Source organism: Hemiscyllium ocellatum, chromosome 11 (genome assembly GCF_020745735.1).
Source record: "Hemiscyllium ocellatum isolate sHemOce1 chromosome 11, sHemOce1.pat.X.cur, whole genome shotgun sequence".
NCBI classification, from domain to species: Eukaryota; Metazoa; Chordata; class Chondrichthyes; order Orectolobiformes; family Hemiscylliidae; genus Hemiscyllium; species Hemiscyllium ocellatum.
Window position 1 is genome coordinate 18,108,608 of NC_083411.1, and position 25,632 is coordinate 18,134,239.

Sequence of the window (25,632 nt, forward strand, 5' to 3'; positions counted from 1 at the left end):
AGACCCAAGTCTCTCAGCCTTTCCTCATAAGACCTTCCCTACAGACCAGGCAACATCCTAGTAAATCTCTTCTGCACCTTTTCCAATGCTTCCACATGCTTGCTAGATGGTCATAAATCTTATCTCTTATAATCCTTTCCAAAGCCTTTCCTCCAACAGAAGTAAGGCTCACTGGTCTATAATTACCTGGGTCATCTCTGCTGCCCTTCTTGAACAAGGTCACAACATTTGCAATCCTCCAGTCCTCAGATACTAAATGTGTAGACAACGGCTCTGCTATCTCTTCCCTAGCTTCCCAGAGAATCCTCGGATAAATCCCATCCTGCCCAGGGGACTTGTCTACTTTCACTCCTTCTAGAATTGATAACACCTGTGTGTAACTAACCTCAATACCTTTAAGTCAAATAAAAGTGAGACATTCACTTCTGGTCTGTGATGTACATCTATGTCAGATCTTGTAAATATGTAGTATAAAAAGGGATTAACCACTATCGTGTGGCACTCTACAGGTCACTACCTCACTGCCAGTGCTTCCATATGTATGCTGAAAGCTGCATGTATTCAAATACTACAATAACAAAGGAACTCACACTCAACAGTGGTCAAGCAGTGCTGTTATTGAAGAGGTTGTAGTATCTGAGACAGGGTAAAACAGTAACATCATTTTAAAATTTCCATACAAATTTTAACCATTCAGTTCTTCAATATATTATATCCACGACACAAGAACATTGACTACATTTAGGCCATGAGTCTGACACAGCCAAGTATGGCAGCTTGAGACTGAAATGACTAAGTTTGGAACTGGCTTTCCCATGATTTACTCACATTCAAAATTGTTTTACAGACAATTGTGGGTGAGCAGCAAAGACTGTAGCACAGTATCTGTTTTAAAACGGTTTGATTGGGAGTTGAGAAGCAGAGACACAGCAATGTATAAGGATCTGCAAAAAGGAAGTCAGGCAATTTTAGGATTTGGAACAGGAAAAAGAGGGTAACATAGTGCATGTGAAAAGGAATTTGAGTGGGGGGTTGACTCTTTATCTTGTCCAATGTTTGCAATAATGGATGAAAGGACTACCTAGGACATTTATCTCATTGGTGCTATTAGATCTAGTGGTCTACACTAAATACGGTTGCTTGATGAGCAGTTACATGGCAAATGCTCTCTCAATATATGTTGCACCCATTCATGGAAAGAAGGAAAATAATAAAATTCTCATGGTATGTCATCATGAATAGTTGTGTTACACTGTGACTGTTTGTCCAGACCCAAGATGATGAATCTTCCTCAATCCACGCTATTTGAATGATTGTGTAACACAGCATTCATTTAGAGAAATGAGGTGATAAAGCTTTCTCAACATATGCTGTCAGGAATTGTTGTTTCACACAGCATTGCTTCTGGTGAGAGACAGATGGTAGTCCTCACTCAATATTGTAAAGAGTTACTGTGTGACCTAGCACTCATCTAGGGATGTAAAATGTTAACACCCTGTTGCTTGATGCTGTCAGGATTGGTCATCTTACACGTTGCTCATCTGTGTCGTGCTTGAGAGGCTCTTTTTGGGACCAAGCAGCTCTTGATTCCGCAAACACTGCTTCAGCTTCTCCTGGAAGGATGCAGTGGTAATTGTGTAGAGGATTGGATTCAAGGCGCTGTTTATTGGCAGGATGAAGATTACAACCCAAGAAGTTACAGTGCCTGTCAAAAAATGGAAATCAAACATAAGAAAGGAGTTTCTAAGAAGAATAAGTAACTAGGCCATTATGGATCCCTGGATATAGAACAATTCAAGGGGTTCATATACAATGAAGCCAGGGATAGTTTATATGCTGAAATCTGACCAAATCATTCAAAAGACCATAAGATATAGGAGCAGAATAAGCTTATTTGGCCTATCGAGTCTGTTCCACCATTCAATCTTAGCTGACATGTTTCTTGAACCCTTTCTCCAGCCTTCTTCCTTCAATCTTTGATCCCCTTATTAATCAATATCTTATCTATTTCTGTCTTAAATACAGAGCTGAAAAATGTGTTGCTGGAAAAGCGCAGCAGGTCAGGCAGCATCCAAGGAGCAAGAGAACCGACATTTCAGGCATAAGCCCTTCTTCAGGAATGAGGAAGGTTTGCCAAGCAGGCTAAGAATAAAGTAGGGAGGAGGGACTTGGGGGAGGAGGTGTCGGGAATGCGATAGGTGGAAGGAGGTTAAGGTGAGGATGATAGGCTGGAGAGAGGGTGGGGCAGAGAGGTTGGGAAGAAGATTGCAGGTCAAGAAGGAGGTGCTGAGTCCGAGGGTTGGGACTGAGATAAGGTGGGGGGAGGGGAAGCTGGAGAAATCGGCATTCATCCCTTGTGGTTGGAGGGTTCCTAGGCGGAAGATGAGGCGCTCTTCCTCCAGGCGTCGTGCTGCCATGGTTTGGCGATGGAGGAGGCCAAGGACCTACATGTCCTTGGTGGAGTGGGAGGGGGAGTTAAAGTGTTCGGCCATGGGGCGGTTGGGTTGGTTGGTGTGGGTGTCCCAGACATGTTCTCGAAAACGTTCCGCAAGTAGGTGGCCAGTCTCCCCAATGTAGAGGAGGAGGCCACATCGGGTGCAGCCAAAGCAGTAAATGATGTGTGTGGAGGTGCAGGTGAATTTGTGACGGATATGGAAGGATCCCTTAGGGCCTTGGAGGGAAGTGAGGGGGGAGGTGTGGGCGCAAATTTTGCATTTCTTGCAGTTGCAAGGGAAGGTGCCGGGAGTGGAGGATGGGTTGGTGGGGGGTGTGGACCTGACGAGGGAGTCGGGGAGGGAGTGGTCTTTCCGGAACACTGATAGGGGAGGAAATATATCCTTGGTGGTGGGGTCTGTTTGGAGGTGGCGGAAAAGACGAAGGATGATATGATGTTTCTGGAGGTTGGTGGGGAGGTAGGTGAGGACCAGTGGGGTTCTGTCCTGGTGGCGATTGGAGGGGCAGGTTACAAGGGCAGAGGAGCGGGAAGTGGAGGAGATGTGGTGGAGAGCACATTGCGGGGAAATTGCGGTCTTTGAACTAGGAGGCCATCTGGGTTGTTCGATATTGGAATTGGTCCTCCTAGGAGCAGATGTGGTGGAAGCGAAGGAATTGGGAATAAGGGATGGTGTTTTTACAGTGGGCAGGGTGGAAGGAGGTGTAATCTAGGTAACTGTGGGAGTCGGTTGGTTTATAGTAAATGTCCATGTTGAGTTGGTCGGCCGAGATAGAAATGGAGAGGTCTAGGAAGGGGAGGGAGGAGTCTGAGACGGTCCAGGTAAATTTATTGCACCTCCACCGCATCTCCTCCACTTCCTGCTGAATTACGGAAACATGGCTCAGGGATGGGCAGGACTGGCAGCTGAATGTTCCAGGATACAAATGATACAGGAAGGATAGAAAGGGAGGCAAAAGACGAGGGGGAGTGGCATTTTTGATAAGGGATAGCATTACAGCTGTGCTAAGGGAGGATATTCCCGGAAATACATCCAGGGAAGTTATTTGGGTGGAACTGAGAAATAAGAATGGGATGATCACCTTATTGGGATTGTATTATAGACCCCCCCAATAGTCAGAGGGAAATTGAGAAACAAACTTGTAAGGAGATCTCAGCTATCTGTAAGAATAATAGGGTGGTTATGGTAGGGGATTTTAACTTTCCAAACATCAACTGGGACTGCCATAGTGTTAAAGGTTTAGATGACGAGGAATTTCTTAAGTGTGTACAAGACAATTTTCTGATTCAGTATGTGGATGTACCTACTAGGGAAGGTGCAAAACTTGACCTACTCTTGGGAAATAAGGCAGGGCATGTGACTGAGGTGTCAGTTGGGGAGCACTTTGGGGCGAGTGATCATAATTCTATTCGTTTTAAAGAAGTGATGGAAAGGGATAGACCAGATCAAAGTTCTAAATTGGAGAAAGGCCAATTTTGATGGTATTAGACAAGAACTTTCAAAAGCTGATTGGAGGCAGATGTTCGCAGGTAAAGGGACGGCTGGAAAATGGGAAGCCTTCAGAAATGAGATAACAAGAATCCAGAGAAAGTATATGCCTGTTAGGGTGAAAGGGAAGGCTGGATGACTAAAGAAACTGAGGGTTTGGTTAAGAAAAAGAAGGAAGCATATGTCAGGTACAGACAGGATAGATGAAGTGAATCCTTAGAAGAGTATAAAGAAAGTAGAAGTATACTTAAGAGGGAAATCAGGAGGGCAAAAAGGAGACATGAGATAGCTTTGGCAAATAAAATTAAGGAGAATCCAAAGGGGTTTTACAAATATATTAAGGACAAAAGGTTAACTACAGAGAGAATAAGGCCCCTCAAAGATCAGCAAGACAGCCTTTGTGTGGAGCCACAGAAAATGGGGCAGATACTAAATGAATATTTTGCATCAGTATTTACTGTGGAAAAGGATATGGAAGATATAGACTGTAGGGAAATAGATGGTGACATCTTGCAAAATATCCAGATTACAGAAGAGGAAGTGCTGGATGAATTGAAATGGTTAAAGGTGGATAAATCCCCAGGCCTGATCAGGTGTACCCGAGAACTCTGTGGGAAGCTAGAGAAGTGATTGCTGGGCCTCTTGCTGAGATATTTGTATCATCGATAGTCACAGGTGAGGTGCCAGAAGACTGGAGATTGGCAAACGTGGTGCCACTGTTTAAGAAGGGTGGTAAGGACAAGCCAGGGAACTATAGACCAGTGAGCCTGACCTCGGTGGTGGGCAAGTTGTTGGAGGGAATCCTGAAGAACAGGATATACATGTATTTGGAAAGGCAAGGACTGATTAGGGATAGTCAACATGGCTTTGTGCGTGGGAAATCATGTCTCACAAACTTGATTGAGTTTTTTGATGAAGTAACAAAGAAGATTGATGAGGGCAGAGCAGTAGATGTGATCTATATGGACTTCGGTAAGGCATTCGACAAGGTTCCCCATGGGAAACTGATTAGCAAGGTTGGATCTCATGGAATACAGGGAGAACTAGCCATTTGGATACAGAACTGGCTCAAAGGTAGAAGACAGAGGGTGGTGTTGGAGGGTTGTTTTTCAGAGTGGAGGCCTGCGACCAGTGGAGTGCCACAAGGATCGGTGCTGGGTCCTCTACTTTTTGTCATTTACATAAATGATTTGGATGCGAGCATAAGAGGTACAGTTAGTAAGTTTGCAGATGACATCAAAATTGGAGGTGTAGTGGACAGCGAAGAGGGTTATCTCAGATTACAACAGGATCTTGACCAGATGGGCCAATGGGCTGAGAAGTGGCAGATGGAGTTTTATTCAGATAAATGTGAGGTGCTGCATTTTGGGAAAGTAAATCTTAGCAGGACTTATACACTTAACGTGTTGCTGGTTAAAGTGCAGCAGGTCAGGCAGCATCCAAGCTCTCTTCCTCCCTCTACAAGACCTTGGATGCTGCCTGACCTGCTGCACTTTAACCAGCAACACATTTTCAGCTCTGATCTCCAGCATCTGCAGACCTCACTTTTTACTTATACACTTAATGGTAAGGTCCTAGGGAGTGTTGTTGAACAAAGAGACCTTGAAGTGCAGGTTCATAGCTCCTTGAAAGTGGTGTTGCAGGTAGATAGGATAGTGAATAATGCGTTTGGTATGCTTTCCTTTATTGGTCAGAGTATTGAGTACATGAGTTGGGAGGTCATGTTGCGGCTGTACAGGATATTGGTTAGGCCACTGTTGGAATATTGCGTGCAATTCTGGTCTCCTTCCTATCGGAAAGATGTTGTGAAACTTGAAAGGGTTCAGAAAAGATTTACAAGGATGTTGCCAGGGTTGGAGGATCTGAGCTACAGGGAGATGCTGAACAAGCTGGGGCTGTTTTCCCTGGAGCGTTGGAGGCTGAGGGGTGACTTTATAGGGGTTAACAAAATTATGAGGGGCATGGATCGGATAAATGGGCAAAGTCTTTTCTCTGGAGCTGGGGAGTCCAGAACAAGAGGACATAGGTTTAGGGTGAGAGGGGAAAGATATAAAAGAGACCTAAGGGGCAACGTTTTCATGCAGAGGGTGGTACGTGTATGGAATGAGCTGCCAGAGGATGTGGTGGAGGCTGGTACAATTGCAACATTTAAGGGGCATTTGGATGGGTGTATGAATAGGAAGGGTTTGTGGGTGTATCAATAGGAAGGGTTTGGAGGGATATGGGCTGGGTCCTGGCAGGTGGGACTAGATTGGGTTGGAATATCTGGTCAGCATGAACGAAGGGTCTGTTTCCATGCTGTACGTCTCTATGACTCTATGACTATGACGTGGTTGACAATGCTCTCCATCGCATCTCCTCCACTTGCCGCTCCTCCGCCCTTGAACCCCGCCCCTCCAATCGCCACCAGGACAGAATCCCACTGGTCTTCACCTACCACCCCACCAATCTCCAGATACATCGTATCATCTTTCGTCATTTCTGCCACCTCCAAACAGACCCCACCACCAGGAATATATTTCCCTCCCCTCCCCTCTCAGCATTCCGGAATGACCACTCCCTCGGCGACTTCCTCGTCAGGTCCACACCCCCCACCAACCCAACCTGCACTCCTGGCACCTTCCCCTGCAACCGCAAGAAATGCAAAATTTGCACTCACACCTCCCTCTCACTTCCCTCCAAGCCCCCAAGGGATCCTTCCATATCCTTTACAAATTCACCTGCACCTCCACACACATCATTTACTGCATCCGCTGCACCCGATGTCGCCTCCTCTACATTGGGGAGACAGGCCACCTACTTGCGGAACATTTTAGATAACACCTCTGGGACACCCGCACCAACTAACCCAACCGCCCCGTGGCCAAACACTTTAATTCCCCCTCCCACTCTGCCAAGGACGTGCAGGTCCTTGGCCTCCTCCATCGCCAGACCATGGAAACACGACACCTGGAGGAAGAGCACCTCATCTTCCGCCTAAGAACTCTCCAACCAAAAGGGATGAATGCCGATTTCTCCAGCTTCCTCATTTCCCCTCCCCCCACCTTATCTCAGTCCCAACCCTTGGACTCAGCACCGCCTTCTTGACCTGCAATCTTCTTCCTGACCTCTCCGCCTCCTCTCCGGCCTATCACCTTAACCTCCTTCCATATATCGCATTCCCAACGCCCCTCCCCCAAGTCCCTCCTCCCTACTTTTTATCTTAGCCTGCTTGGCACACCTTCCTCATTCCTGAAGAAGGACTTATGCCCGAAACCTCGATTCTCTTGCTCCTTGGATGCTGCCTGACCTGCTGCGCTTTTCCAGCAACACATTTTTCAGCTCTGATCTCCAGCATCTGCAGTCCTCACTTTCCACAATCTTCTGCGGCAATGAGTTTTACAGATTCACCACCCTCCAGCTGAAGAAATTCCTCCTCCTTTCAGTTGTAAAGGGTCATGCCTTCACTCTGAGGCTGTGCCCTTGGGTCCTAGGGCCTCCACAAGTGGAAACATCTCCACGTCCGCTCTATCCAAGCCTCTCAGTATTTTGTAAGTCTCAATGAAATCTCAGCCTTCTAACCTCCATCAAGTGCGGACACATCGTCCTCAAACCCCCACTCCTCATATGACGTGCCCTTCATTCCCAGAATCAGGTAAACCTCCTCTGGACCCCCTCCAAGGCCAGCACATCCTTCTTTAGAATTGGAGTCCAAAACTGCTCACAATATTCCACATTCAGAGGATATCATGAATGATGACAGTAACAAATCAGTAGCTTACAATTGTTCCACTATTGCCTCTAACTATCTCAGCTTATGTTTCTATTAACAACTCTCACTGATTGTTTGATGCAATGATTTTAATCTCTTTTTGGGCTAACATCTATCATCATTCCAAATACTACATTTTGTTAGTGACTAATAATATGCAAATAGTCATTTCAAAGCTTTAGAAAAACAATTCCCAGGAATTTCTGGGATCAAATTTGTGCAATATATTGTAGTTGCTCTAAAACTACACAGCTCATCTACCTCCTCAGTTTAATACCTTAGAATGGTATGATCAATACTATGAAGAATATCTAGACTGTGAATTGGAAGGGGAATTTGTTTTCCATTTTCATTAAAACAGAGCAAGTAAATGATTGTTGATATTATTAGGCAAATGTTAAATGTGATTATTTAACAGTCTTGGCTGCAGGAATTATTTTGTTAAAGTAGTACTGATGTTTGGAAATATAGCAAATGCATTATTTAATTCCACACAGATGTTTGTCCTGCTTGAACCATGTGAATTCAGTCATAATGGCAGACCTGTATGGACTTTTGGACTTCTCTGGACTATCTTTTGGACTTCTCTGCCTGATGGCAAGTCCTTGGTGACTATTTGCTGAACCATGGCAAAGTGACATTTTTTTCACTACAGGATAGGGCAAGGAGGCGGGTCCTGAGCAGTGTTCTTACTAATGTTTTCTTCTCTGTGGACACTCAGAGCAGTTACACGCGCACACAGCCACACATCTTGGAAGGAATGTTGGTCCTGATACAACCTTAGTGTGAATAATAATCTAATCTTGTGCTTTTGGTATTAATCTGATCCACACACAAATAGTCCAGCCAACTGAGCCAACTGCCCTCCTTCCCTATTGTCGACTGACCATGAACTAAAGCAGCCTTACGAATAATATTTGATCTTGAATCACGATCTGCCTTTAAAAAGATCGAAACATATAAAGGAAACATAAGAATTGAGTCTGCTATTAGTTAGCTATAAAATTAATTTTTCAAATCATAATGCAGACTATTTATGGGTTTAACTAACACTGCTTATCTGAGGAGTTATGTATCAGGACTCCAAACTGTAAACACAACTGACACTTGTATCTTATATGAGCAATCAGTCTTTGTCATGACAGGCTATAATGTCTCTATATCCCTTCATCTCCCTTTCTTATATCCACCTGCACAGTCTACTCTTAAATGTTGACGTAATTTCTGTCTGAACAGCTAATCCTGGGAAGTTAATTCCACATTCTCTCATCTTTTTGTCAGAAGACACTTCTCATACTCTCTTGTATTTAATCTTGTATCTATGGCATTCATTTCTGACCTCTCAACTACTGGAAACAGTTTGCTATTAAATTCCTTGGAGTTTGCAATGATTCCATCTGTATTTAAATGTTGTCCCATAGCCTGGGGAGGACACCACTGCCTCTTATTTGAAATTGTGTCATGAGATTTTTTTACATTTATGGAGGAAGGTAGGCAGAAGATCGGTTTAACAGCTGAACAGAAAGACAGCAGTGTGATACTCCCTCAGCATTGGACAGGAACATCCTCCCTGGATCTTGTGCTCAAGTTTCTGAAGTGAGACTTGAACTGACAACTTTCCAACCCAAAAGGCAATAGGTATTACTGATTATGTCTTATTACACCATTGGACTGCTGTCAAATTTATGTTCGCTATACAAACGCACCAAGCTTTGATTTATTACCTGGTATGTCTACTTCAAGGAGAGACAGTAACTTTGTCAGAAATATAGGGATCCAGCATAGGGCATCAGTGAACACGATGAAGAAAAAGCGTTTTGCAATGGCTACCTCTCTAGAGAAAAGGCTCCTCTCGGCCGACTGTGCTCCTGTTTTGTGAATTGAATAAAACATGCTGGTGTAGGAGAAGACAATGATGATGAAAGCAAGTAAGTTCAAACCTGGAAGGGGAAAAAAGGCAGCATAAGTAATCAAAAGCCTGGAGAGGCTAAGACCAACTGTATCTCAAGGAACAAATATCCCCTTCCCCCAGTAAACCCATGTTATCACTTCTAAGATGTAAGAGAGCATACACAGGTATAGGTCACAGAGTACATCGCCTAGCAAAGAACAATGATGACAAGAAATATGAACCAACAGTAGCTCAGTATAATTTTTAAACCGAAGATTTATAAGAATGGTTCTACTCTCTGTTCAGTGAGACATTATTAAGAGAGGAAGAATGTGAAGGTACTTAGCCAAAACCAGAAGTTTGCATCTGCTCCAGTCAGGAAGGGAAGTCTTCACTCACTCTGCCCACAGTTTCACTTGCATTAAACTCCGGGTCTAGTCACCGTCCCCTTAGTGCTGCTGTCTTCCATTTGGGCCTGCCCAACTCTGCAATCTCCACTCTGATCCTACACCACTCAGTGCTGCAATCACCACTCTGATCCTACCCCACTCAGTGCTGCAATCTCCACTCTGGGCTTATCCCATTCACTCCTGCAATCCCCACTGTGGTCCTACCCCACTCGCTCCTGCAATCCCCACTGTGGTCCTACCCCACTCGCTCCTGCAATCCCCACTGTGGTCCTACTCCACTCGCTCCTGCAATCCCCACTGTGGTCCTACCCCACTCACTCCTGTAATCCCCACTCTGGCCCTACCCCACTCACTCCTGCAATCCCCACTCTGATCCTACCCCACTCAGTGCTGCAATCACCACTCTGGTCCTAACCTGCTCACTCCTGAAACCACCACTCTGGTCCTGTCCTGCTCACCCCTGCAATCCCCACTCTGTGCTGCAATCACCACTCTGGTCCTGTGCTGCTCACTCCTGAAATCTCCGCTCTGGTCCTCCACCACTCACTTCAGTAATCACTACTCTGGGCCTATCCCATTCACTCTTACAATCTCCACTCTGGTCCTACACAGCTCACTCCTGCAATCTCCACTCTGGTCCTGCGCTACTCAGTGCTGCAATCGTCTCTCTACTCCCATCCCAAGTAAGATACCTTATTAGGGCCACTGAATTGGTGATCATTTAAGTAACATATCAGAGCATTGTTGGAATTATATTAATTGTGTGGTCCATATTAAGACAGAATCTATGAGCCAGTGGTTTTAACTCCTATGATGTGTTCATTTTGTAATGTGCAGATCCCTCTGGGCATTTAGTGTTAGCACAATCTTTTTACACTAAACATGATGGTTATGAAAACTGAAAAGATAAATAACTAGTCTACATTTTTTAATCAGGATAAAAATTATTTTTCAGACATGTTATGACAAATTTCTATGGCATTACACCCCAGGTGAGACTTGAAACCTGGACATCTTCATTGAGAAAGTTATAAATCTTAATTATTAGCAACTCCAACTGCAAACTCATTACCGTGACAATTGCATTTTTATGTGTTGTGGATGGCTGAAATGGCTTGAATACCTAACTTTCCTGATGAAATCAGATAAATTGATAAGTGCGAAGAAGTAGTATTGAATTAGTGGGCACATTTAACACTTTATAAACACAAATGCTGTAATTGACTCTAGTACTGTAGTCATGACCATGCCATCTGTTAGAAAATAGATAAATCTGGATCGTGCAATTGGTGGGGAACTATAGGTGATTTTATCTCATTTCTTTTTAAAGCCTGCAGTAGAGGGGATGACTGCAAGAAAGATCTTCCAGTTTTCAGCAGGTAGAAGGTAGGTTTTAGAAACTCTGTTGGATTGATTAAGCCTCTATGGGAAAGTGTACATTGCTAGCTTTGGAGAGAGAGGAACAAGCTTACAAGGTTCATTGAAATGAGACTGTTGGGGTGGTCTCAAGATGCAGAACACTGCCAAGGACTTGTCACGATGCACACTGGGGGCCAACTGGAAGAGAGGCAGTCTGACATGGCAGTATTCAAAACAGTCCTGGATGTGGTAGAAGTGTGGAGGTCAGGTGCTATGAGTTGGAAAAATTGCGCTGGGTGGTTAGCAATTGTAATGGTGGGAGACTGGTCTTGAATTAAGATAACATTGATAAGATATAGGAGGTAAGATTCTGGATGGAAGAATACAAAGGGAGAAATGCTGTGGAGTACTGTGGATAAATGCACTGTGATGGGGAAGACATTCATTGTGTGAACGGGTGAGGGAACAGGATGGGTTGGGGAGAGCACATGCAACTCTATGGAAGGGAGTTTAAGCTAATATTGCAGGAACCACAGCAGTTACAGAATTTATTAAAGGGATTATTGAGCAATATGTTGGATAATAGTGAACATTTTGAATAATACATATTTCTCTAGAATCATAGAATCCCTGCAGCACGGAAGCAGGCCATTTGACCCATTGAGTCCACACCAATCATCGAAAGAGCATCTCATCCAGACCAACACCCCCTCCCACCCACCCTCCAACCCTAACCCTGTAACCCTGCATTTCCCATGTATAATCCATCTAGTCTGCACATCCCTGGACATTATGGATGATTTAGCATGGCCAATCCACACCTTTGGACTGTGGGAGGGAACTGGAGAATCTGGAGGAAACTCATGCAGACATGGGGCGAATGTACAAGCTCTACACAGACAGTGACCTGAGGCTGAAATTGAACCCGGGTTTCTGAAGCTGTGAGACAGCAGCACTGCCAACAATTGAGCCATTGTGCTGGCCCCAAGATCAGTGTTTGGCTATATCTCTTTAAAAATCTTGTTCCTTGATGTGAGCAACACTTTGCCTCATTGATCACTGAGCCAGATTCATGGTTGAGTGTTGAAGTTTGAGTTCCTATTAAAACAATGGGGTTTCCTGCACCCTGCAAGTGATCCTTAACTGTTGACCAGAAACAATAAAGGAAATATAATATTTAATAACAATACTGCTGGATTTTTATTTTAAATAATATACATTTTCTCATCAAATGGAGAAAGATCTGTTCACTGTACTTTGATGTGAAGACAAATAAAATCAGAAGTCCATTACCCAGAAATATTCCTGTGGAGTATCCTCTTGCACTAAGGCTCTCAAACTGTTCAGAATAAAGAGGGAAGCACACTCCATTCTTTCCATAATAATTGCCAAACATATTATGATTCCACAATGGTATCATGGCGATTATGAATCCAGCAATCCAGATGGAGACCAGTGTTGATAAGGTTTGCCTCTTGCCCGGCCTGTAATGAGTGAAGGGAAAGACTATGCACATGTATTTCTCAAGTGTCATATATGTTAGTAGCATGACAGAGACCTCAGTGGAGAGCATAGCTAATGCACCAATGAGCTGACACTTCATACTCTCCATCCACTGTTGGGCATTTTTATTGTATTCTCCAAGATATTTCATGTCAAAGGCACCAATGAAGAAGAGATAAACTCCCATCAGACAATCAGCACCTAAGAAAGAAGCACATTATTAAATTAGGAAACAAATGGCATATTTCTTCTATAGCCCCTTTCACAACCTCAACTCATCTGAAAATACTACAGCACTAATCAAGTGCTTTTGAAAGGTAGCCATTGTTGTACTTCAGGAAATGAGGCAGCCAATAATGCACACCATATTCCCACAAACAAATAACCAGATAATTTGTTTTGATTGCAGAGAAAGTCAATTACTCTGAGAGAGCTTCCCTGTTCTTTACTGAATACTACAAAAGCATGTTTCAAGTCTCCCTGAAGTGCCTCAGTTTAATGTATCATCTGAAATATGGCACCTCCAACTCAGCAGCACTCCATTAATACAGCACCAAAGTGCAAGCTTAGATTATGTACTTAATAAGGTGACTCACCAATCACCACCACCATTTCAACTGGCAATTAGAGCTGGGCAATATGTGATGGCCTTACAAGCAATGTCTACATCCCATAAATGAATTAAAAAACTCAGTACTGTTTTACCCCCATAATAATCAGGCTCCATTTGTGAAATATGTATTTGTTTACTCTTGTCTCTAGTTACAGTTTATTATACCATTCAAATAATAAGGTGTCTCCAGGGCCGACTTACAGCAGAGTGATTTGATAGACAGGGTATGTAGCCTGTTTTCTGTTGTGATGCATGACCTCATGCAGATGACGAAGAGGTTTCCAAAGCAGATGATGAAGGCCACCACCCACACAAAGACCCGCAAAATGATGTTGGCCAACAGGTTTTCAAAAGATGAGATCCCATCTGTATTTGGCTTACAGCTCCGGACATGTGGAGCATACCTGCAGTATTCAAACTTCTTGAAATATCTGCCAAAGTTTAAGAAAGAAATATGAACTTTAATAATCGATCAGAAGGGTTTCCATTTTCTGCTGTTCATGGACCTAGATGTCCCTTATTGAAAAGTAGTGGTAATACAGATTGCAGGTTCAGTTCTGAGAAGGTCCACTCTTTATTTTAGGAAGTGAGAAAGTCACAATTAAGTAAACTCAATCCCTAAAGAAGCACATGAGCCAACTCAAGCGCTAGCTGGATACTATTTTTAATACTCTGATGACTCCAGTGTGATATTAGGTCACTCAGATCAGGGAGTCTCAGGTTTGACCATTAATCTACGTTATTATCTAATCTCAGTTTTGAGGGGTATGAGTAAAAAATGAGGTCTGCAGATGCTGGAGATCACAGCTGCAAATGTGTTGCTGGTCAAAGCACAGCAGGTTAGGCAGCATCTCAGGAATAGAGAATAGATGAGGAGGAGCGCCTCATCTTCCGCCTGGGAACCCTCCAACCACAAGGTATGAATTCAGATTTCTCCAGCTTCCTCATTTCCCCTCCCCCCACCTTGTCTCAGTCGGTTCCCTCAACTCAGCACCGCCCTCCTAACTTGCAATCCTCTTCCTGACCTCTCCGCCCCCACCCCACTCCGGCCTATCACCCTCACCTTGACCTCCTTCCACCTATCCCACCTCCATCGCCCCTCCCCCTAGTCCCTCCTCCCTACCTTTTATCTCAGCCGGCTTGGCTCTCTCTCTCTTATTCCTGATGAAGGGCTTATGCTCGAAACGTCGAATTCTCTATTCCTGAGATGCTGCCTAACCTGCTGTGCTTTGAGGGGTATGAGTAAGGACTTTGTACTTGGTCTCCATGCCCATTAGCCTTCACAGAAGGAAATAAATCAGGCATGCTTCCTAATGCAACTGCTTTTTCTGAAATGTTAATAGATGATTCACACCACGGGGCGGTGTTTGTGCAGTGTGTCCAGGAATCTTTTCTAACTCAGTATGTAGATTGTCCGACCAGAGGGGAGGCCATATTGGATTTGGTACTTGGTAATGAACTGGGACAAGTGGTGGGCTTGTTTGTGCGTGAGTATTTTGGTGATGGTGACCACAATTCTGTGACTTTCACCTTGGTTATGGAGAGAGATAGGTGCGTGCAACAGGGTAGGTTTTACAATTGGGAGAAGGGTAAATACGATGCTGCAAGACAGGATCTGAGGAACATAAGTTGAGAGCATAGGCTGTCAGGGAAGGATGTCATTGAAATGTGAAACTTTTTCAAGGAACAGATACGACGTTTCCTTGATATGTATGTACCTGTCAGGCAGGAAAGAGATGGTCGTGTGAGGGAAACTTGGTTGACGAGGGAGGTTGAATGTCTAGTAAAGAGGAAGAAGGAGGCTTACATAAGGTTGAGGAAACAAGGTTCAGACAGAGCATTGGAGGGATACAGGATAGCCAGGAGGGAGCTGAAGAAAGGGATTAGGAGAGCTAAGAGAGGGCATGAAAAATCTTTGGCGGGTAGGATCAAGGATAACCCCAAGGCCTTTTATGCGTATGTGAGAAACATGAAAATGATGAGAATGAGGGTCGGTCCGATCAAGGACAGTAGTGGGAGACTGTATATTGAGTCGGAAGAGATAGGAGAGGTCTTGAATGAGTACTTTTCTTCAGTATTTACAAATGAGAGGGACCGTATTGTTGAAGAGGAGAGTATGAATTGGACTGGTAAGCCAGAGGAGATACTTATTAGGAAGGAAGATGTGTTGGGCATTTTGAAAAACTTGGGGATAGACAAGTCCCCTGGGCCTGATGGGATATATCCTAGGATTATGTGGGAAGCAAGAGGGGAAATTGCAGAGCCGTTGGCAATGATCTTTTCGTCTTCACTGTCAATGGGGGTGGTACTAGGGGACGAATGTTGTGCCCCTGTTCAAAAAAGGGAATAGGGATAACCCCGGGAATTACAGGCCAGTTATTCTTACTTCGATGGGCAAAGTAATGGAAAGGGTACTGAGGTATAGGATTTATGGGTATCTGGAAAGACACTGCTTGATTAGGGACAGCCAGCACGGATTTGTGAGGGGGTAGGTCTTGCCTTACAAGTCTTATTGAATTCTTTGAGGAGGTGACCAAGCATGTGGATGAGGGTAGAGCAGTGGATGTAGTGTACGTGGATTTTAGTAAGGCATTTGATAAGGTTCCCCATGGTAGGCTTATGTGGAAAGTCAGGGGGCATGGGAAAGTGGGAAATTTGGCTAGTTGTATAGAGAACTGGCTAACCGGTCGAAGTCAGAGAGTGGTGGTAGATGGTGAATATTCAGCCTGGAGTCCAGTTACAAGTGGAGTTACGCAGGGATCAGTTCTAGGTCCTCTGCTGTTTGTAATTTTTATTAATGACTTGGAAGAGGGAGCTGAAGGGTGGGTCAGTAAATTTGCAGACGATACGAAGATTGGTGGAGTTGTGGATAGTGAGGAGGGCTGTTGTCGACTGCAAAGGGACTTAGATCTGATGCAGAGCTGAGCTGAGGAGTGGCAGATGGAGTTCAACCCTGTCAAGTGTGAGGTTGTCCATTTTGGAAGGACAAATAAGAATGTGGAATACAGGGTTAACGGTAGGGTTCTTAGTAAGGTGGAGGAGCAGAGGGATCTTGGGGTCTATGTTCATAGCTCTTTGAAAGTTGCCACTCAGATGGATAGAGCTTGTAAGAAGACCTATGGTGTATTAGGGTTCATTAGCAGAGGGATTGAATTCAAGAGTCATGAGGTGGTGTTGCAGCTGTACAGGACCTTGATAAGGTCACATTTGGAGTACTGTGTGGAGTTCTGGTCACCTCACTTTAGGAAAGATGTGGAAGCTTTAGAGAGGGTGCAGAGGAGATTTACCAGGATGTTGCCTGGAATGGAGAATAGGTGGTCGAGGATAGGTTGAGAGTGCTAGGCCTTTTCTCATTGGAATGGTGAAGGATGAGGGGTGACTTGATAGAGGTTTATAAGATGATCAGGGGAATAGATAGAGTAGACAGTCAGAGACTTTTTCCCCGGGTACAGAGTGTTACAAAGGGACATAAATTTAAGGTGAAGGGTGGAAGGTATAGGGGGGATGTCAGGGGTAGGTTCTTTACCCAGACAGTGGTGGGGGCATGAAATGCACTGCCTGTGGGAGTGGCAGAGTCAGAATCATTGGTGACCTTTAAGCGGCAATTGGATAGGTACATGGATAGGTGCTTAAGCTAGGACAAATGTTCGGCACAACATTGTGGGCTGAAGGGCCTGTTCTGTGCTGTATTGTTCTTTGTTCTATGTTCTATGTATTAGGTTAAAGGAATTAGATTTTTGAATGATGTTCAAGAATTTGACGTTAGATAAGCACATGTGATGCACGTCTGATTCTCAATACCTGCTGTATGTTTTGAAACATACCATAGTGGCTACTCAGTTGAAGTGCTGAAGGGCAGCTATTGGCCACAGAACAAAAGCAAGCCATTTCCACTTCTATAACATCAATGAACTCTGTCCTAGGTCCTTTGCTGCTATCATATTCTGTTTAATCATGCTTCTATGAAGCATCTTGGGATATTTCAGTATATTAAAAGTGTTAAATAAACCTAAGATATGGTCTTTGACACTGAGCCATATAAGAGTGTAAGAAATAGAAACAGGAGGAGGCTGTTCCGCCCCTTGAGCATACTCTGCCACCTTTTGATGATTGTGACTGATCCATCATTCTTCACATTTACTTTTCTGCCTTTTCCCATAGGCCTTGATTCCCCTACAGATAAAGAATCCATCCATCTCAGCCTAAAGTATACACAGGGACTCTGTGCCCTTAGCTCTCTAAGGCAAGGAGTTCCAAGAACTCGAAACCCTCTAAGAGAAGAAATTCCATTTCACCTCAATCTTGAATTACACACTTTTATACTGAAACTGTGTACTCTGGTCCTAGAATCTCTCATGAGGAGAAACGTCCTCTCAGCATTTGCCCTGACAAACACCTTAAGAATCCAATATATCTCAATGAGACTACCTCTCATTCTTCTATATGAGATGGCAGGACAGGTGACCAAATAGGTAGGCTTCAAGGATCATCTTCAAGGAGAACAAAGAAGAGAAAGTTGGGGAGGTTTAGCGAATGAATCCAAAGCTTAGGCAATGGTAGATAAGGGTGTGTGTGTGTGTGTGTGTGTGTGTGTGTGTGTGTGTGTGTGTGTGTGTGTGTGTGTGTGTGTGTATATATATACGGAATAAATAAAATGTATTCAATAAAAATCCTGACCAACTATCATTGATCTGAAATAATACTTCTCTCCACAGGTACTGCTTGACTTGTTGAGTGGTCCCAGTGTTTTCTGTTTGTGCACTGTGTAAAAGTTATACTTTGCTTAACCAAGTATCACATGGTCCAGAAAGCACTGTGATGACGGATGAACAGAACAGTCGGAGTAAAGTTACAAGCAACAGAGGATGGGAGATGTGATAGAAGTGGAAAAAGATCGTCTTAATTCCATGGTCAGTGACTCTTCAAATCTGAACCAAGTGGCCATTTCATATGTAGCAAAATACAAAGAAAATGATATGAAATTGTGGACTACCTCACAAATATATGAGTCTGCGTTCAGCTATGTCCACATACAGATGCTTTCTATCTTAGTTTACACCTTCTTCTTAACTTGAGGGCACCAACATTAGCAGCAGCGGGCAACTGTTGCCAAGAATCGAAAAGTGTGGCGCTGGAAAAACACAGCTGTTCGGGCAGCTTCCGAGGAGCAGGAGAATCGATATTACGGGCACAAGTCCTTCATCAGGAATGTGGGATGAAGGGCTTGTGTCTGAAACGTCGACTGTCCTGTTTCTTTGATGTTGCCTGAACTGCTGTGCTTTTCCAGTGCCACACTCTTCAACTCTGACTCTCCAGCATCTGCAGTCCTCATTTTCTCCTATTAACTGTTGCCAAGATAGAGTTGAGTAATTTTGCTCACAGCAGCATTTAGATTTAGGATTTACCTGGATTGCAGAGCTCACTAACACTGCTCATGAAGATTAAACTTATCAGAGACCAGCATATGACCATAGCTAAAATGTTCCTGACTCTGTATATGCTGAAATGAGAAAATCTTATCAACAAAACTGGAACATAAATAACCCTGAAGCAGGTTATCCAAGTAGAAGCTGGACAGGGGAAAGTTTGTGATGTGGCAAAACTCAAAGAGGTGGAGGGGGAAAATATCTAATAAAATGACAGACATGTCCTGTACAGCCTGACAAATATCGCGTCTTAGTTGGGCAGAATTGTGATTCTCAAGGGGAATTTGATCTTAAAAGAAAAGTTGAAATGTTGTGTAAATGCCAAGTGTTGGCAGCATGAGCAGTATTCCAGCTAAACCAGATACTTTCCTCACCAGGCAGTCTGGCAGGAGTCTTCAAGTATGTCATTGGAAGTTGAAAATATAAACGATGCTTTTCCTCACTAGCTTACAGAAATTTAGGAATGTCACATCTCCAATGCTATTCTGATGGGGGTGGGGTGGTGGTGGGGGTCTCTCAATCTATGGGATTTTCCTGTTCTGCATAGCTCAGCTCTGGAGAAGGAAAGTCACTTCACTGAGTTTTCAGAGAGGAGTCTTCACTGTTTTAAAACTCATTTGGATTACAATAAAAAGATGAATAAAACATAGCAGTATCTCCACAACAAAACAACACAGGAGTGTTGGAATTCTTCCTTTTACAAAAAGGCTAGTTTTAACTAGAAAACATATGGTTTGAATACCAGTTTTGTTACATCACAATAACATACATAAGAAGCCAAGTGCTGCAAATAGATAAACTGGCCTGACTTAAAGGTCGGGCAACTGCTTAATTGGCCATGTTTTATGTTTATAGCAGCAGCATGTCCATCTGATAAACCAAAATGTTCCAAAGGGAAACACACCTTATGCTTCTTAGCATCTATTTTATGGATGACAACTTGAGGGAGAAATGAGTAGCAGCAGCAAACATATTTATATTTTTCTAAGAGAGTGACTGAGAAAGTTCAGTTAATAAGCAACGGTTGGCTGCATGGAAAGCATTACATTAACATCTCACTCTCAGTGAGGAGACACAGGCATCAGTCAATATATAGATCTCTCCTAGGAAATGGTTAGTTAATTCTAGTCAACGTGCAAACATCTTTGGAAACAAATACACTGAAGAACACAATATTGTATCAATATATCTTCCAAAGGGAAATATTGAGAGACATTAATCATTATATATGTATAAACAAGAAGTGTGTGAAAAATACCAGTTAGTATAGAGATATCCTCTGAGATAGATATGAGAAACTGAGAGATACTCGTTAGTGCATTAGGATCTCGCTTTACAAAAATAGAATTATGGATGACTCATTGTGAGTTGCAAGACAAAGTAATTGTAGGTTTCAGATTATTTCATAAACAATACAAAATCTGTTATCCATCAATCATACATAATGTTATTAATTAACTTATATTACATTAGGTTACATTTACATTGCAGACAACAGCATTAATGAACTGAAATCCACAGTAATAAGGAAAGCTGAAATGCTATAGCTTGAAGAAGCTGCTGTTAAGCTGTTGAGTTAATTTAAGAGGAAGCTTGAAAAAAATTAATCTCCATTCTAAAGCAAAATTGTGAAACACTTAGACTTGGAATTTCACTATGGGGTCAATAATTGCAAGTCCTGCCCCTGAACATGGTACCTTCCACCCAGTTCACCTCTGCACCTGGCACCCTCTATACTTGTTCCAATTTCACCCTCCCAGACAAGCAGGGAGTCTCAGCACACCAGAATGAAAACCTTAACTTCCGGGCCACTCTTACAGGTTTGTAAAGCTAGGAAGTGTTCTGACTCTGCACGGATACAAGAACGAAAATCCAGGGCTGAATATTTTGTGAAGGAGTTCAAAATTAGGTTTCACCAAAGATTGTCACCAACTACTTCAATAAGAAACATTCCCTACCAGAGAGTGACTAGAATGCTGCACCTAATATCACAAACAGCAGCTGAGACAAATAGGAATTAATGGGAAGCTAGATCCATATCAGGAACAGCATTTAATGATAGAGTTGTATGAAGTAGATCAAGGGAGGATTGCTTGAAATATAAACTATAAGTATATAGACCAATTGAGTTGGATAGATTGTTTCTACTGCAAATTTTACATTGTTCTATGTATATAATTAAGACCCTAGAACAGATTAAGTTCAGAATTATATGACATTTCCAAAAATGATGTATTTCCTTTTTAAAAGTGGGCTAACTAAGCAGCTATTTAAACATTCTCATAACTGTCAAATAAACAGATCATCTTGTAAAGTGGATATTATTAAACTCGAATTGCCTGGCATTAAAGACTGATGACATATTTTGCCAGAACAAATCCTGTTTGTAAGCTGTTTTATCAGCCCATAAACACTTCTAAAGTAAAATTCAACATACATGTACGAGAGGTTGCCCAGATTCTTAAACATTTGGTTCTGAATATTGAAGATGTTGATCCCAGACAAGTCTCTGTAAAATAAAGAAAGCAGGAGCCGTTATTGTAAAATTTGACAAGAATCCTAAAAAGCCAAGTGCTGAACTAACTTCAGCTACTTAAACCAATTTTGGGCTTGATGCCAAGGCTATGAAAAATATCGGAAGAAAATCACCAAGATAAAACCTTGACTATGAAGAAGAACTAAAGAATTTTAATAATAAAGGTGAAAAGAAGATTGAGTATAGACATTGAAAAATTGTAAGAGTCTTCAATAAATTAAAATTACAGAAAGTATTCACACTGGTTGGTCAGAAAGAGGGCATATGTTTATGACAGTGGCCAAAATAATATCTGAGAAGAATTTTTAGTTTTTTCAGATGGTTGATAGAACATGGAATACCCTACCAGAAAGAATAGTACAAAGTAAAAGAGCTATTGAAGAAAAATAGATAATTTTTGAATGTGTGTATGCAGCTCCAACAACACTCAAGAAGCCTGACACCATCCGGGTCAAAGCAGTCTACTTGATTGGTACCACATCCAACTTCAACATCCACTCCTCCACACTCAACACTCAGTTGCAGCAATGTGCACTATCTACGTTGCACTGCAAAAATTCACCAAAGATTTATAGACAGCACCTCCCAGGCTACTACTGCTTCCATCTTGAAGGACAAGGGCAGTTGATACATCGGAACACCACCACCCGGGGTTCCCTTCCAAGCCACTCACCATCCCTACTTGGAGATGTATCTGCATTTCTTTATTGTTGTTGGGTCAAAATCCTGAAACTTCCTCCCTAACAGCATTCTCGATCTATCTACAGAACATGGGCTGCTGTGGTTTACAAAGGCAATTCACCATCGCCTTCTCAAGGGCAACGAGGGACAGGCAATAAATATTTTTCCAACCAGTGGTGTCCATGTCCTATCTCCCACAAGTGAAGAAATATAAAATTTGATGTACAAAATAATTGAAAGAGTATTAAGAAAAAGCAAGGAAATCATAAAAATAAGTAAATATCTCTTTCAGAGACTTTGTTCAGATTGTATGTACTCCCCATGTCCTGTAAAATTCCCAATCTGTCTGCTTGATTGTAGGGAAAATAAAGTCAATAGTCTCATGATGCTCTAATGTACTTTGTAATGGTCATTTTGTAAAAGCTGTAAAGAGATTGTCAAGTCATTGTCTGATTATATCTAATTATGCTGACCCTCGCACCTTTTTTGGGAAAAGTAATTGAAATAGTAGATAACTGAGTATCTATGGATATTACCTCATGTGGCTCCAAAAGACTTGTAAAAAAATTCCACACAAGAAACAATTAACAAAAATGACCATGTGAACTGAAGGTAATGTATTGACTTGCAAAAGAAATTGGTTAAACGGTCAGAGACAGAGGTAATGCATTGTACTCAAATTGACAATACTATAGATTACTCCTGGAGTTCTCCAGAATTTGGTACAGTGTGTTCAACTTTTCACTGTATATAGAAATGACTTAACAAAAGAATAGAGGGTCATATATCCAAGTATGCTGATGGCTTCAAACTAGGTGAATTATTAAGTATGGAACTAAAAAAGTCAATAAAGGGAAGATAGTGGTAATGTCACAGGACCAGCAATTCAGAACTCATGCTCATGTTCTGGGGGTGTGGGTTCAAATACCTCCATTGAAGCTGGTGGAATTTAATAAAGAAATGTTGAATTGGGAACCATTCGACTGTTATTGACTGTGGAAAAACCTATTTGGTTTGTTAATACTTTTTAAAGGGAATGAAATCTGCCATTTTTTCCCAGTCTGGACTGCATGTGCCTCTATTCCCTAACAATGTGGCCTGGCAAGCCACTTAGTTCAGGGACAATGAAGGATGGGCATCAAATTCTGGCCTTGCAGTGACAGTCAGGAAAGAACAAAACAAAAAAAACCTCATAGTTTTGAGCTTAATCTGTCAACGTTTGAGATCACCACTTTAGATATAAGAAAGATAGATTGGAGTATTTTTTAAAATGGTGAGAAGAGATTCAGACATTCATGTACAGAAACCAGTAGCAGACTGGTGCAATAAACAACTAAAAACACTAATACAGTGTTAGCTTTTATCTCAAGAGGACTGGAACACAAAGCAATAGAAGTTATGTCAGTTATATAAAGCTCGGTTAGGTCTGGAGCACTGTGTTCAGTTCTGGACATCACAACTCGGGAAGGATATCCTGCCTTTCAAAGGAGTGCAAAATCACCAGAGTGGTAGTGGGTTGAAAAGTGTTAAGTTATGAGAACATTTTGCATAGACTGGACTTATAATTCTTTTGAGTAAAGAAGTTTATGGAGTGATCTAATTGAGTATGTTAAGATGATTGAAGGTTTTAATAACATAGAGAGACAGGTAGCATGGGTGTTAACTTTGATAGGCCCTGTGAGGATGTCAAGGTAGGATTAAGTCCACCTACTGATTGAAACGCAGCTGGCATCTTAACTTCATGCTCAGCCTGAGCTGTGCTCTAAATTGGCTATAAGCATTAGCAGAGGGCTTAAAACCATAACTTCCGAGAACCACTTAAAATTATGCTGGGCTTCTTGAGGTGCTTTGTGGCCAGACCAAGTGCTTGGAGGCTTGCAATATGTGAATCTATGCTGTAAAACAATCTGAGGTGGTGCAACATTATGGATAGCAGTCTCCAAGGTTTCCAGCTGCCGCACTGGATGTCTTGGTGGAGGAGGTGAAAAGGAGAAAAGACGAGAAGGGGAAGAAGCCAGGAAGGAAGTCATCCACAATACAATTGCTTACATTTATAAACTACAGTTATTGTAGTTAAGATTACACAGTTAAAAGGCACATGGAGCAGAGGATTCTGGAAATGAATGCTGGCATTCAAGCCTCAAGAACCTAGATGCAGTGCACCAAGAAATTCATTGACCTTACACAAATTGCCACCCAGGTTGATAATGCTGTTAAGAAGGCATATATATATATATATATATATATGGTGTGTCAAGTTTTATTGGTAGAGGGATTGAGTTCCGGAGCCACAATGTCATGCTGCAACTATGCAAAACACTTGTGTGGCCACACTTGGAATATTGTGTACAGTTCCGGGGTCACCATATTTTAGGAAGGATGTGGAAGCATTGGAAAAGGTAGAGAGGCGATTTACCAGGATGTTGCCTGGTCTGGAGGGAAGCTCTTATGAGGAAAGGCTGAGAGACTTGGGTCTGTTCTCATTGGAAAGAAAAAGGCTAAGAGGGGATTTGATAGAGACATACAAGATGATCAGAGGATTAGATAGGGTAGACAGTGAAAGTCTTTTTCCTAGGAGGATAACGTCAGCTTGTATGAGGGGGCATAACTACAAATTGAAGGGTGATAGATTTAAGATAGATGTCAGAGGCAGGCTCTTTACTCAGAGAGTGGTAAGGGTGTGGAATGCCCTACCTGCCAATGTAGTTAACTCAGCCACATTAGGGAGATTTAAACAATCCTTGGATAGGTATATGGATGATGATGGGATAGCGTAGGGGGATGAGCTTCAAATAGTTCACAGGTTGACGCAACATTGAGGGCCGAAGGACTTGTTCTGCACTGTATTGTTCTATGTTCTATGTCCGAAGTGGTCAAAGTCAGTGAATGCATTTTCAAGTCCCATATCCTACCAATTCCACCACTACCCTCAACCACGACACAGTTACCATGCTCCTCCATCTGATATCCCCAGTTACTTCTCATCCTAAAGTTTGCAGATGATACAAAACTAGGTGAAGGGGTGGATTGTGAGGATGATGCAAAGACAGTTCAAGGAAATTTAGATAGACTGGGTGAGCACACAAAAATTTGCAAGATGCAAGACTACAGGTGAAATATGAGATTAACTAATTTGACAATAAGACCATAAGACCCAGAAACAGAAGTCAGCCATTCAGCCCATTGATCTTCTCCACCATTCAATGTGATCTGATAATTCTCAGTTTAACTTTTCTGTCTTTTACTCTTGATGTTGTTATTAATTAAAAATCTGTCTGTCTCAGCCTTGAATAGTCTGAATAGTGCAGCATCAACAGCCTCCTACAGTAAAGAGTTTCATAGACACATTATCCTCTGAGAAAATAAATTCCTCCTCATTTTTGTCCTACATGTCAACCCATTACTCTGAGATTATGCCTTCTAGCCCAAACCTCTTCTACAAGAAGAACATCTACCCAGTCAAAACCCTCTAAGAATATTAAATATTATATTATACAGTAGCTCAGTGGTTAGCACTGCTG

General features: G+C 42.5%; 1 protein-coding gene across 1 annotated transcript in view; it reads right to left on the reverse strand.

The window, feature by feature from the left end:
* Window positions 1-1,526: 1,526 nt before the first annotated feature.
* The window catches only part of rxfp2l (relaxin family peptide receptor 2, like), a 68,601-nt gene continuing 44,495 nt past the window's right edge, over window positions 1,527-25,632 (reverse strand). The window contains exons 13-17 of the mRNA XM_060832319.1: window positions 21,332-21,403; window positions 13,670-13,899; window positions 12,646-13,056; window positions 9,417-9,632; window positions 1,527-1,705 (exon numbers count right to left, since the gene is read on the reverse strand). Coding sequence (XP_060688302.1) covers window positions 1,527-1,705; window positions 9,417-9,632; window positions 12,646-13,056; window positions 13,670-13,899; window positions 21,332-21,403 — 1,108 coding nt within the window. The remainder of the gene's footprint in view (window positions 1,706-9,416; window positions 9,633-12,645; window positions 13,057-13,669; window positions 13,900-21,331; window positions 21,404-25,632) is intronic.